Raw genomic sequence first — 14,970 nt, 5'->3', positions numbered from 1 at the left:
AGAAGGACAGAAGGAATTGCATTGTGTATTTGTGGATCTAGAGAAAGCGTACGACAGAGTGCCAAGAGAGGAGTTGTGGTATTGTATGAGGAAGTCAGGTGTGTCAGAGAAGTACGTGAGGGTGGTGCAGGACATGTATGAGGACAGTGTGACGGCAGTGAAGTGTGCAGTAGGTACGACAGACTGGTTCAGGGTGAAGGTTGGACTGCATCAAGGATCGGCCCTGAGCCCTTTCCTGTTTGCAGTGGTGATAGACAGGTTGACGGACGAGGTCAGACAGGAGTCTCCCTGGACTATGATGTTTGCAGATGATATTGTGATTTGTGGTGAAAGTAGGGAGCAGGTTGAGATGAGCCTGAGAGGTGGAGGTATGTGCTGGAGAGAAGGGAATGAAAGTCAGTAGGAGTAAGACAGAGTACATGTGTGTGAATGAGAGGGAGGGCAGTGGAGTGGTGCGGTTGCAGGAGAAGAGGTGGAGAAGGTGGAGGAGTTCAGGTACCTGGGGTCAACAGTGCAAAGTAATGGAGAGTGTGTTAGAGAAGTGAAGAAAAGAGTGCAGGCAGGGTGGAGTGGGTGGAGAAGAGTGACAGGAGTGATTTGTGATAGTAGGGTATCTGCAAGAATGAAAGGGAAAGTTTATAGGACTGTGGTGAGACCTGCAATGTTGTATGGATTAGAGACAGTGGCATTGAGTAAAAGACAGGAGGTGGAGCTGGAGGTAGCAGAGCTGAAGATGTTAAGGTTTTCGTTGGGAGTGACGAGGATGGACAAGATTAGAAATGAGTTTATTAGAGGGACAGCATGTAGGATGTTTTGGTGACAAGGTGAGGGAGGCGAGATTGAGATGGTTTGGACATGTGCAGAGGAGGGACATGAATTATATTGGTAGAAGAATGCTGAGGATGGAGCCACCAGGTAGGAGAAAAAGAGGAAGGCCAAGGAGGAGGTTCATGGATGTGGTGAGGGAAGACATGCAGGTAGTTGGTGTGAAAGAGGCAGATGTAGAGGACAGGGTGGTATGGAGACGGATGATCCGCTGTGGCGACCCCTAATGGGAGCAGCCGAAAGAAGAAGAAGAAGAAGAAGAAAGAAACAATCCAACATGAGTGAATATGTTTAAAGGTGAAATCACGCATTCGCTCCTCCACAAGCAGCTTCTATAAACGTTATAATGTCCAAATTAAATGTAATTAAACTCAATATGTGGCTTTTGCATTTTTTTTAAATGCACTTTTATACATAAACACCCTGAATAAGAGTTTTATATAGTTATAATCAGCAAAACGGCTTATTTACATTTTTTTTTTATCCGAGTAATCGGAAAAATAATCGTTAGTTGCAGCACTAATTTATATTCACTCGTTTATTTGTACTCGTTTTGTTTTTTTGTGATTGTTCAGTTGTTTTGTCTTTATGTAAAAGCCTAACGAAAAACGAAGGACACAAACCAGCTTTATGCTACATGCGCTATGTACATGACATCAGTGTGTAATAATTTCTAGTGTATTGTCCGTAAATAAACAAACAAATAGAAATAAAATAAAAACATACAGATAGAAATATTTAAAGTGACCCAAAAATATTAGGAAATTGAAGCTAAACTTGAAAATGTATGAATTTGACTTGAACATTTGACTTGAACATAGATTCTGTTTCAACATGTACAAATAATTCATACAATCATCATAAAAAATTATCATAAAAGTTAGACCAAAAGTATTAGGACACCCCAGTCTATTCTGCTTGTCACAGATCATCACGAGTTGATCAGAAGTAAATAAAATAAAATAAAATAAAATGTAAAAATGAAGGATTTTATGGCTTAATTTATTCTTTTACAATTCACTCGTCTCCACAGGATTCCAAACACAATTCAGAAATACTGAGGAGTCAATAAGCTTTGGCATGAGAGTCACTACTTCAGCAGTCTCCTGAATATTGTCCTTTATTTTATTCATTTCTCTCTCTCTCATTTTCTGTTATTTTAAACCTTTATCACAATCATGAGGAACGTGGCCTGGAAACATCTCTGTACCTTCACCTTCATTCTAGAAACATCCTACATTCTACAGATTCTGCAAACAGAATTACTGAAGTTCAGGGAGAAATGAAATCTGACTCCTCAGTTATAATTTTATTAAACACCGGCACTGAGAGTGGCTGGGGATGGTTCCCTGACCGGGAATCGAACCCGGGTCGCAGCGGTGGGAGCGCTGCGTCTTAACCACTAGACCACCAGGGGACCTTCCCAGACTGTTTCGCCAAATTTCCTTAAATACCCAAACCATCATAAACACTTGTAAATTCAAAGTGATAAAGCTTTGCACACCCATTCTTTGAACAGGATGTGACCTAAAAACCAAATGTCACCTAGACCACCTGGTAAGGATCTTCTCCGGGGCAAACCTTATGTCAGTAGGACAGAATTTCCCCAAACCTGGGGTCTGTTCTACTGATATGGGACTGAGATCATATTTTCAATCACACTGAGACCTTTAAAATGATACTAAACATGTGAAGGTAAAATGTATACATTATTCAAGTAAAGTAAATTGAATTCTGGGATTTTCTCAGTCACCTTTCCATTATCCGGCCTTCTCCCCAGGAGGGAAAGAGGGGGGCTCAAGGATGGGTGACTGGGCAGCTGAACAAATGGCTTTCTCTCCTCAGATCAAAGAGATCCTCTCCTCAGATTAGAAGGTTTATTGTTTTGTTACATGTTAGTTCTCGGGGTCTGGCCTCATGAAGTTGCATGGCAGTTCTCGGGGTCTGGTACTATGAACAGATCTGACCATCCTTACAGTTTAGAGACAGTGGCATTGCGTAAAAGACAGGAGGTGGAGCTGGAGGTAGCAGAGCTGAAGATGTTGAGATGTTCATTTGGAGTGACGAAGATGGATAGGATTAGAAATAAGTTTATTAGAGGGACAGAGCATGTAGGACGTTTTGGAGACAAGGTGAGAGAGGTGAGATTGAGATGGTTTGGACATGTGCAGAGGAGGGATGTGGGGTATATCATTAGGAGAAAGCTGAGGATGGAGCCACCAGGAAGGAGGAAAAGAGGAAGACCAAGGAGGAGTATTATGGATGTGGTGAGGAAGGACTCTTTACTGTGATACACATGTAGGAACCTTTAAAAATGTGCTTTGTTTCCAATGTTTTATGAAGACAATTTATTTATTTTCTTTTTATTTCAAAATGTAATATTACATGCCACATTGTTTTGTTCAGATATGGGTTTGTTTTATATCCAGAAAATTAATTTGTTAAATGTAAATTATTGTTGGCCAATGACTGTTGACCAAAAGGTTAAAGGTCATGAGAGTTACAACGCAGGAGAGAGAGGAGTAACGCACATGGCGTGAAGAGACTGCGTGCAGGCTGTGTGCGATACAGGAGACAGAGGGTAACATCTTTTGGAGACCGAGTATATTCTTGAATATTACGGCCAAAATTGTAACGGAACTGTATTCGGGTTTTCTTCTTTGATTTTTTCAAAGTTTACGTTTATTTAATGGCACCGCCTGTTTATAAGCCACCATCTCCGCCATCACGTGTGATCAAGGCCTAGCGGCTATCGCATTAGCAACGTGTGTGAACAGTGAACGCAGATGGGATCTAGTTGGACCTGGGACTTTGCAACTGGACGTGTTGCGTTGTTGCTGCTGTAAAGATCACAGGGTTACACTGTGCTCGGATCGGCCTGACTCTCCACGCTGAGGGAATTATTCACTACGCTAACAGTGAGTTGATGCTGTTCGCGGTTCATCTTAGTTTCCTTGGATTGGTGTAAGTGATTGTTTTCCAAGTTTCAGCTTAAGAGAATTTCTTTAACCCTTCACACTGTGAATGTGCACCAACTGGGCCCCATCGAAAACATAGTGTATGTGACTGAGTTGTTGGTTCATATACTGTATATTGCATACAGAAATGAGTTTTCTGATAGACTGTGTAATATTGTGCACTTGGGTTTTTGTTATATTCTATTGTATTTATTTGTTTTGAGGTCTTTAATTTTACTTTTCATACCATTTTGATACAGTATTTTATTTCTAAATATTTGACCCTCTACAGTTGTTTAATGGTTTCATACATTTTTTTGTTTTAAACTACAGCCAAACTAAAACAGCAAAACTCTGAAATAATTAAAATAAATAAGTTGTTAATTTGCTCATTTCAATTTGTATTTTGGTGTTTCATTAATTAGGGTTCTGTATTGTAATAAGAGACTGGTGTAAATAGAATACTACTACCAGCCAATTCACCATTCAACTGCCGGGAATCCAGGTTTTCTGAGTTACGTTAAAAATATAAAATTGTAACCTTTTGGGTTTAAAAATAGGGTTACACACAACATATAAATAATTTCCAACACAACTATTTGTTTACCTTGTGGACGGATTTTGTTGAATTCCTTCTGACAGATTTCCTCGACTCGTTTTTTCAGATCTGAGACAGATTTCCTCACTCCATCAAATGAGAGATGTTGATTGACAGTGAAGCTGGGTGAGTCGTCACATCCAGGAGAAACACAGAGAGACGGGAAACTCTACAGAGAGGAATAACATCATATAGAAGAAGAAAAGTGGAGGAGAGAAACGAATGAAGCTCAGACTGAATCAGACCAAAGACACACTTGTGATCTCAGACAGGAACATTTATTGTTGCTGTAATGAGCTTTTAGGAGGAAACTTTGTGAGGAACAGCGCCCTCTGTAGATCAGACAGTGAGTGTTACCTGGAGGAAGTGAATGTGATCAGGTATGTGTGAAAGCTGCTCCAGATCACTGACTCTCCTCTGAAGATTAGTGATCTCCTGCTCCAGATGTTTCAGGAGTCGTTCAGCTCGAGTCAGTTCAGCTTTTTCCTGAACTCTGATCAGCTCCGTCACCTCCGAGCGCCTTTTCACCAGGAAGCTGATCATCTCATTAAAGATCTTCTCATTATCATCTACTGCTGCCTGTGAATGCAACTGTTAGTAAATGTTAAAATATGTTTATAATGTCCTCAGTTGTATGTAATGTAATGCTGTATAGTTCTTCTGTGTTGTGCATATGAGTGAGCCACTAGGGGGCACTAAAGTGTTAACTATTGTGAAACGCGTTTGCGTTAATGTTTGTCCACTGTGATTCACGGTTCTTCTCAGTGTGTGTGTGTGTGTGTGTGTGTGTGTGTGTGTGTGTGTGTGTGTGTGAGAGCTGCTCTGACCGTAAGACTGATGTGTCGGCAGCAGTTTAATAAATATGCCTAAAACGGCTAAAGATGATTAATTTCCATCGTCAATTTATCTTCCGGATGCATCGCTAGCTGTAACAGTAGTGTAGCACAACTCAACAGAAAACACACACACACAGTAAGAGTTTATCTGTGTGTGTGTGTGTGTGTGTGTGTGTGTGTGTGTGTGTTCTTTCATTCCTCACCTTTATAGTATCAACAGTCTGTTTCAGCTCCTGCACCTTCTTCTGCTTCTCCTGGATCTTCTGCTGGGATTTAATCTGCTCCTCCTTTAGTTCATTCTGAGACCAAATAAAATACATTTCAGATAGATTTTATTGTGTTCTACAGAATGATAGTAAAAGTTCTTAATATTGTTTCTAGAACTAATTCTGCTAAAAGGAGAAGCAAAGTATAAAAGTTCTAATAAACTACATTCTTCAGCAGGTGTCACATGATCTCTTTGGTTTTGGGTGAAAACGGCACCTGGTTGAAATGTCACTGTTTTTCCTGTTACAGAAACATTAAGGTAGAAAGTCTAACAGCATCACTTACTATTTGATTGAGATGCAGGTTCTCAGATATGATCTTTCTCTATAGTGTGTGTCTGTGTGCATTTATAAATAGATCTGATCTCTCATATACAGTACAGACCAAAAGTTTGGACACACCTTCTCATTCAAAGATTTTTCTTTATTTTCATGACTATGAAAATTGTAGATTCACACTGAAGGCATCAAAACTATAAATTTACACATGTGGAATTATATATGGAATTATATACATAAAAAAAGTGTGAAACAACTGAAAAATGTCATATTCTAGGTTCTTCAAAGTATTTTGAACAGAATTTGTGTAAAATCATAAATTAATGTTCAGATCTCACCTGTTTTTTACTTCTTTCTGCAGTAGTTGAAACTGTATCATGGCCTTTATGTTCATCCATCATACACAAGTAACAGATGAAGCTTTGGTCAGTACGGCAGTAGATCTCCATCAGTTTGTCGTGCTGAGAGCAGATCTTCTCTTGGAGATCTACACAGGCTTCAACTAACTTGTGCTTCTTAAAAGCCTGAGACTGATAGTAAAGTTTAAGATGATCTTCACAATACGAGGCCAGACACACCAGACAGGACTTGACGGCTTTGAGTTTTCTCCCAGTGCAGGAATCACAGTCCACATCTCCAGGTCCAGCGTAACAGTGAGCAGGAGAAGCAGCTTGGAGTTCAGTGTTCTTCAGTTTCTCCACCACTTCAGCCAGCATGTTGTTCCTGCGTAGAACAGGCCTCGGAGTGAAAGTTTCTCTACACTGGGGGCAGCTGTAGATGCCCTTCATGTCCTCCTGATTCCAGCAGCCATTAATACACACCTTACAGTAACTGTGACCACAAGGAATAGCTACAGGATCCTTAAGGAGATCCAGACACACAGCACAGATGAACTGATCCACTGACAACCGATTTACTGAAATACAGGCTTCTGCCATTTTCTCTCTCGCCAGTGTGTAAGAGAGAGAGACGGGGAGAAAGAGAGGCGGCTGCGGGGGGGGTCTTCGAGTTCTAAGTTTCGTTTTCTCTGGAATAACCTTCCTGTTGTGTGTGTTATAGTGTGACACACAGAGTGGGCGTGGCTTTAAACACAGAGTTCAGGCTTGTAAGGAACAGTGTAGTTTTACACCAGGAGATACTTTCTGATCTAAACAGTACAATCCAATGCAGTCTGATTTGTTCTTTGTTGTGAATTTGAATGTGGGTTTAATAATAACAGAAATATAAAACTGACAGCATTCAGACGCTTCACTCAGCACATCATGTCTTTGTAGGTGTAATGCTACAAGATCATCACATCTGGATTCGAGGATCTCCTCCATTTGCTCTCTGCAGTGTCTTCAACATCTGTCATGTGAATTAGGGAATGTCACTGTACAGCTGTTTTCAGAGAGAATACATTTGGATTGAAATCCAGGCTCTGACTAGACCTCTCATGAACATTCACACACTTTCATCAGCACAGTGTACTGGGTGTGTTTCGGCTCTTTGTCATGTTGGAAGGTGAAAATTGTCTCCAGTCTGAGATCTTATTTTCCTCAAGCTCACCTCATACCTTCAATCTGTTCATCTTTTCCTAAATCCTGAGAAGTTTTAGAGTCACTGCTGCTGGGAAAAAGGATTAGTAAGGAGGAAGTGAGAGCAGCTATTAAGAGCATGAATAGAGGAAAGTCAGTTGGCCCAGAAGACATACCAGTAGAAGCATGGAGATGTTTAAGAATAAGGGAGATGTGCAGATCTGCAGTAACTACAAGGGAATAAAGTTGATTGGTCACACCATGAAGTTATGGGAAAGAGTAGTGGAAGTGAGGGTGGAAGTGAGGGTGGTGCAGGACATGTATGAGGACAGTGTAACAGCAGTGAATTGTGAAGTAGGAACGACAGACTGGTTTTAGGTGGAGGTTGGACTGCATCAAGGATCGGCTTTGAGCTCTTTCCTGTTTGCAGTGGTGATGGACAGACTGATGGACAAGGACAGACAGGAGTCTTCATGGACTGTGATTTTTGCGTATGTTTTGTCATACACAGTAAAACCGATCAGAAGGTTGTGCATGTGGATTGTCCATATAAAAAAATAAATAAATACTGTACATGTAAACATTTGGATCAACAAGAAGTGTGCAAAAAGAGTTTTGTATTTGTTTGTCATTTCTAAATGTTTGTGTGTGTGTGTGTGTGTGTGTGTGTGTGGGTCATTCCAGTCCATTCATGATGAGGAGTCTGACCCGACTTTATAGGTCGCCTATAAAAAAATCCTCCTGGTGACGTCATCTACAGGGAAGTGGGCCTGGCTCTTATGATGGCACCTGCACACATAAACCACACAGTGCATACAAATACAATACAACCCCGCAAAATAATAAATTCAACTGCTGTAAAATATATTTGATAAATTTTTATTTGTTTAAACCTGTTAACCTCAATCAACCTCAGTTCGGATCATGCTGATTAATAATTTTAATTTCTCTAAACTGATTGACTTTTCTCTTCATTTATTCACTACAAGCAGGATGTCAGGGAGCACCCTGCTTCTCCTCCCGTGAGCGCCTCGCCCGCACGGAGCTCCTCGCCATCCTACTGATTATTCACACCTGACACTCATTCCTGGCACACACATAAAACCCTCACTCACTTTCACTCACCGTCCGTTATTGTTTTCTGTATGCCCCGTCTACAGTTGGACTCACTCGCTAATCCTGCGCTACGCTTCTGCCGAAGTTTATACTTGGATTACCCCGCAGACATTGATCAAGATGGCGGTGCGTACACATCGCGAGGCTCAGCGTCTCTTTAGATTTGCCGTATTTGTGCTTATTTACGCACTATTCTCCTGCATGATTGCGCGATTTTGTCATGCAAGCATATCATTCAACAGACAGTTACTTTTAGTCACATCTGCACAAACTCTCTTTCGGACTTTATTTTCACATTTGACCAGATACCATCGGAGCTCGTAAGGAAGCCGCAACACAGCGAGCCCTTTATCCTGACCGGACATGTCCGGCGCCAGCGCCGACGCAGAGACCGAAAACAGAGACGGGGAAAACGTGGAGGACTTCAGGCTAAGTTAAAGCTAAACCCACATCGACCAGCGCTTCTAAGTATTTTTCTAGCCAATGTTCGGTCCCTGACGAACAAACTGGATGAGCTCAGGATCTGGACCCTCACACAGAGACTGATTATGGACTGCAATATCATGGTCTTCTCGGAAACTTGGCTCAACACCGGCATCCCAAACAGCGTGCTGGAGCTCAAGGGGTGCATTTTCAGGGCGGATAGAGATGCAGCATGCACGGGTAAAAACAGAGGCGGTGGCTTATGCATTTATGTAAACAAAACATGGTGCACTGTCTCTGTCACTGTTTTTTCTCACTGCTCTGCTGATTTTGAATACCTGATCATTAAGTGTAGACCCTTTTATTTAATACGTGAGTTCACATGCGTTGTTGTGATAGCAGTGTATGTCCCTCCGGATGCTAAGGCTAGCATAGCCATGGAAGAACTAAGTTCTGCTATCAACAAACTGCAGACAGTGCATCCTGATGGAGCCGTTATTGTTGCTGGGATTTTAATCACTGCAATTTAAGATCTGTTCTGCCAAAATTCAAAAACAGAATGTGTCCTGTTGCACCAGGGGACAAAAAACTCTGTATCATGTATATACAAGTGTGGCCGATGCTTACAGAGTCACACCCCTCCCCCACCTCGGACAATCAGGACATCTCTTATTGTTTCTACTGCCCAAGTACTCTCCAGTCATCAGACGTGTGAAACCCACTATCAGGACTGTTAAAGTTTGGTTGGATGGGGCTGACGCTTTTTTCCAGCAGCAGTTCTCACACACAGACTGGAGTGAATTCGCTTCACAGGCCACGACCGATTTTGTCACCAACATCAACACCTACACCAATGCTGTTCTTGATCACATCAATAGCTGTGTGGATCGGGTGACTAGACTAAAAAACATCAAAGTGTTCCCCAATCAGAAGCCATGGATGAACCAGGAGGTCTGTCTTCTGTTCAAAGCACGCAATACCGACTTCAGGTCTGGAGACCGGGGGGCCTACAGCGTCGCCAGAGCCGATCTGAGGAGGGGAATCTGCAAGGCCAAACATGCTTACAAACAGCAGATTGAGGAGCACTTCAACTCTGCTGACCCCTGACGCATGTGGCAATAAATACAGGCTATCACTGACCGCAAACCACCCAACGCAACACCTGCAACCAGTTCTGCCTCACTCCTCAACAAGCTCAACCTCTTCTACGCTTGCTTTGAAAAGGGGAACATGGAGCCCTTGCTTAAGACAGAGCCATTACCAGGTGAGCAGTCACTTACACTCTCCACCTCTGAAGTGTGCGCCACCCTGGGAAGGGTGAATGCAGGGAAAGCAGCTGGCCCTGATGGCATCCCTGGCGTACTAAGAGCATGCGCGGAGCAACTGGCTGAGGTCTTCACAGACATCTTTAATCTGTCCTTGGCCCAGGCAATCGTCCCCACCTGCTTCAAGTCCCATCGTGCCGGTGCCAAAGCACTTCACTGCAATAGAACTGGCTGACTTTCGTCCCGTCGCACTCACACCTGTCATCGCTAAGTGCTTCGAAAGACTGGTCCTCACCCACCTTAAAGCCTGTCTGCCACCCAGCCTGGACCCTTACCAATTTGCCTATCGCCCAAATAGATCAACTGAGGACATTATTTCCACTGTACTTTATTTTGCCCTGACTCACTTGGATACCCCTGACACCTATGCCAGGATGCTGTTTGTTGATTTCAGCTCAGCTTTAAATATAGTTAGCCCTTCCTTTCCCTGAAGCTGGAACAACTTGGCATCAGCACACAACTTTGCAATTGGACTCTGGACTTCCTTACTGAACACTGTCACCTCCTCCAGTCTCACCATCAGCACTGGGGTTCCTCAGGGATGTGTATTGTCTCCACTGCTATACTTTTCACCCATGACTGCATACCTGTCCATACCTCAAACAGCATTATAAAGTTTGCAGACGACTCCACAGTGGAAGGTCTGATTGAAGATAACGACAAAACAGCTTACAGGGAGGAGATCCAGCACCTAGTAGCATGGTGTGATGACAATAACCTGGAACTTAACACCAAAAAGACCAAGGAGGTTATTGTGGATTTCAGACGTGCTGGCAATCACACTGATCCTCCAATTCACATCAACGGAACTGCTGTTGAGCGTGTACCCAGGTTCAAGTTACTTGGAATACACATCTCTGAGGACCTCACCTGGTCTCTGAACTCCTCCATTCTGATCATAAAGGCACAACAGCGCCTATGTGCTACAGGATACTGGATAACTTTTACCGCTGTACCATTGAGAGTATCCTCACAAACTGCATCTCAGTGTGGTACAGCAGCTGCACAGCTTCAGACCGTAAAGCCCTTCAGAGGGTGGTGAAAACCGCCCAACAAATCATCGGTATTTAACTACCCACCTTGCAGAACATTTCTTAAAAAACGCTGTTTGCAAAGGGCGAGGGGCATTATCAAAGATTCCTCTCACCCCAACCACGACTGTTTACACTTCTCCCATTGGGCAGACGCTACCGTTGTCTCAAAGCCAGAACAAATTGACTGAAAAATAGCTTCTTTTCTGTGGCTGTTTCTGCACTGAACAGCTGATATGGTGTTAACAATCACCACTGCACTGTCACTTTTCTTCTGTGTTTTGCACTATTTTGCCTTAAAATCATGCATCCTTGCACCACCCAAAAACTATAATTACACTTTTGTATGTCCATCCATATTTATTCTGTTTATTCTCTCTCTCTCTCTCTCTCTCTCTCTCTCTCTCTCTCTCTATCTATCTATCTATCTATCTATATATATATATATATATATATATTTTTTTTTTTTTTCTTCTTTTTCATAATAACATTCCTTTGGAACTGGCCTATCCCGGAGACTGTGAAAGAGCTCCAACGTTTCCTGGGCTTCGCTAATTTCTATTGTCGGTTCATCCAGGGGTATAGCAAGATTACCTCTCTCTTCCGAGGCAAGGCTAAAACCCTACGGTGGACCCACGAAGCCCAGGAGGCTTCCCACAGGCCCTGGAAATGCTTCTGCCACACACCTGTACTACGCCATCCAGACCCACGGAGGCCTTTCGTGGTTGAGGTGGACGCTTCCTCAACAGGCGTGGGGGCCGCCCTCTCTCAGCGGTCTGTTTTCCTTCCACAGCTCCACCCATGCGCGTTCTTCTCCCACAAACTGTCGGCTGCCGAACAGAATTATGATATAGGCAACAGCGAGCTGTTGACCATCAAGCTGGCCCTGGCAGAATAGAGACACTGGCTGGAGGGAGCCGAACACCTATTCTCAGTGATTACCGACCACAAAAACCTCCAGTATCTACAGGAGGCCCGGAGGCTCTGTATCTGCAGTCATAAACATGCCTTTTGTACTATGACATGTCCACAAGGTGGCACTTTCACAATTAAGTATTCATTTATTTTGATTATTTTCTCGTTAGATTAACTTGTTTATTTTTATAATATAAGATATAAGATAAACAGATTTATGTGATATTTTTTTTCTTGGGTTATATTAATACATATCGCATAATACTTGGTAGTACAGGTCACTTCCTGTTCACCGCTTGCAAGAGAAAGCCACGATGAGCACTGAAACGCTGCTATGCTTATTGTAAAGAAGATATGTTTAATTAAAATATGTTTGTGCAAGAAGTTACCAGTCTTAGTCTACAAGCAAAGTGGTATGTAAGTATATTTTCTGTTTTATGTCTAAATTTAATATTTTTCTTTGTAACTGAAGTATTTTGTATATTTATCCTTTTTATTCATTTCTACGGTGTAAATTCTACGGTGTAAATTCTACAGTGTTGATGTCTGTATTGATGTCGGTGTTGATGTCAAGCTTAATAAACATCAGTAAAAGAACCTCGGCCTTCGGATTGCGACTAAGAGCGGCATAGGCTCAACTCCAGGCAAGCTCATTGGGCCCTCGAAACGGACTGTACAGCTCGTTCAGACTCGAAATTGGTGGCCGAGAATGTCACAGGAGGTCACACACTACGTCCAGGAATGTTCCAACTGTGCCGTATCAAAGGTCCCTCGCCACCTTCCTGTGGGCAAGTTGATGTCACTGCATATCCCTTAAAGTCCCTGGTCCCACCTAGGTATCAACTTCGTGACAGACCTACCGCGGTCGGAGGGCAACACCTGCGTCTTGGTGGCGGTTGATCGCTTTTGAAAGGCCTGTCGATTCATTCCCCTGAAGGGTCTGCCCACCGCACTTAAAACGGCTGAGGCCGTCATCCAGCACGGATGGATCTGGAGGGCGTTCTTTTGATTATTGGGGATGTCTGTCAACCTGACGTCTCGCTACCATCCCCAGTCCAACGGCCAGGCGGAACGAAGATCCAAGAACTGAGTCAGGACCTAAGGACTTACTGCAATCGAGACCAGGCGAAGTGGTGCCGCTTTCTACCATGAGCCGAGTACGCCCAAAACTCGCTCTGTCAGGACACCACAGGTCTCACTCCATTACAGTGCATGCTGGGGTTTTAAACGCACCTGTTCTCATGGTCAGACGAGCCGTGCGACATCCCTGTTGTGGATCACTGGTTCCGGGAGAACACACTGCTGCAACGGGCTCTCAGTAGCACCCGCAGGCACACCGACGTGAGGCGGTTGAAGTCCCCGCGCTTCCGTCCAGGAGACCTTGTGTGGCCGTCTATGAAGGACCTGAGGCTGGGACTGCCCTGTCGCAAACTGAGCCCCCGGTTCATCGGGCCCTTCAAGGTGAAAATGTCTTACAGTTTGGAGCTGCCCTCGAGGTACCGCATACACCCCACTTTTCACAAATACACACAGTGAGAAACTTTAGACCGTAGAACGCTAGAGAGAGTGGGGCATCTTACAAGTTGAAAGATACGCTCATCCCACCTGCACGTCCAACATTGTACTTTGTAGGCTGCCTGGCATGAAATGTTTTTAAATTTTGTCGTATCGATATCGTCATCGTGAGAAAATCTTAAGTCATACCATCGTCACTCGGGGACGGTCTGTAATAATGAATTTTTGAATGTTGTTGGTTCCTCTTTTAGGAAGAGGTAAAATTTGTGATTTTTACTGTTGACAACTAGGTGGCGCCATTAGAACATAAAATAGGTACATAGATACATTTTTCCATTCATCTGTAAAAAAAAAACAAACAAAAAAAACACTACTCCACATCAGATTTGTAAACATAATTTATTGTTACAACAAACAACAAAATGCAACAACAACAACCTTCAAACAAATAAAACAAAAAAATAAATAAAAGTGTAAAAGGACGGATGGACAGAATTAACTACATTTAGGCACATTTATTTGTGTGTGTGTGTGTTTAATTTAGCTTTGCAGCAAATCAATTGATGATCTTTAAGTGTCTCCACCACTGGCGATGCAGTTGCTGAATGTTCTTTTTTTGCTGATAGTTAAGTTCCCCTTTGAACTCCTGAGCTGCTGGTGTCTGCTGGTGTCTGAGGAGCAGCTACAGTGGACTGGAACTCTCTCACCAGTGCAGCAGTAACTGGTGAATGAGGAAAGTGCTGTCTCTTTAAAAGTGCTGCAGACACCATTGAATTGAGCAGCTCCTCTATAAAAGCCTCCTCCCGTAATTATATTGGTGGTTCCTGGTCTGATCCACAGCTGTATAAATAACATATGCATTATAAGCAGATAAATCCACTATGTTAAAAAATAACGTCTGTGGACACTGTTTGGTTTTTCTTCTACAGCTGTGGCTGCAAACAACCTTCAAAGATAAAAGAACAAGAAAACAATAAGTACAGACTTCATCTATAATTTATTTTAAAGATTAATTCTAAAGCTGCACATAACAACGAGAATAATCCTGCAACATACAGTACATGCAAACACAAACTGTATCTTCTAAATTTATCTCAAAAAAGCACATGAATTCAGTACAAATCTCAATGGATGCATGTAGTAACAAATATATAATAGCACACATCTTGTCTAGATTGTCGACACCTCCAGTGGTTGTAGACAGTGATGATTTGATGCATGCATTTATGTCTTTCTGTCACTGCTGCCTTACAGTGCCTTGTGCTTAGAGGGATAACATTCCTCCCTCGTTTGGGAATGTAATTAACAGCCATTGAGTTTCTGGTAAAGGTAAAGACAGACGAGAGGACAGGTCTTCCTCTAACCTG

General features: G+C 42.8%; 1 protein-coding gene and 1 non-coding gene across 5 annotated transcripts in view; both read right to left on the bottom strand.

Annotated features, from left to right (window-relative positions):
- Positions 1–6,783, bottom strand: part of LOC124394216 (E3 ubiquitin/ISG15 ligase TRIM25-like) — a 33,872-nt gene extending 27,089 nt beyond the window's left edge. For all 4 annotated transcript variants that reach the window (XR_006927448.1, XR_006927449.1, XM_046862351.1 and 1 more), the window contains exons 1-4: positions 6,100–6,783; positions 5,420–5,515; positions 4,738–4,971; positions 4,390–4,549 (exon numbers count right to left, since the gene is read on the bottom strand). Coding sequence is in view for 2 of the 4 variants with exons in the window: in XM_046862351.1 (XP_046718307.1) it covers positions 4,390–4,549; positions 4,738–4,971; positions 5,420–5,515; positions 6,100–6,699 (1,090 nt within the window). In the remaining 2 variants the exon portion in view is untranslated. The remainder of the gene's footprint in view (positions 1–4,389; positions 4,550–4,737; positions 4,972–5,419; positions 5,516–6,099) is intronic.
- Positions 2,171–2,243, bottom strand: trnag-ccc. The gene has a single exon. It is a non-coding gene; the product is annotated as a tRNA-Gly (tRNA).
- Positions 6,784–14,970: the final 8,187 nt, after the last annotated feature.

Source organism: Silurus meridionalis, chromosome 12, assembly GCF_014805685.1.
Source record: "Silurus meridionalis isolate SWU-2019-XX chromosome 12, ASM1480568v1, whole genome shotgun sequence".
Lineage (NCBI taxonomy): Eukaryota > Metazoa > Chordata > Actinopteri > Siluriformes > Siluridae > Silurus > Silurus meridionalis.
Note: the sequence above shows the minus strand (reverse complement) of the source record. Positions and strands in the feature narration are given on the sequence as shown.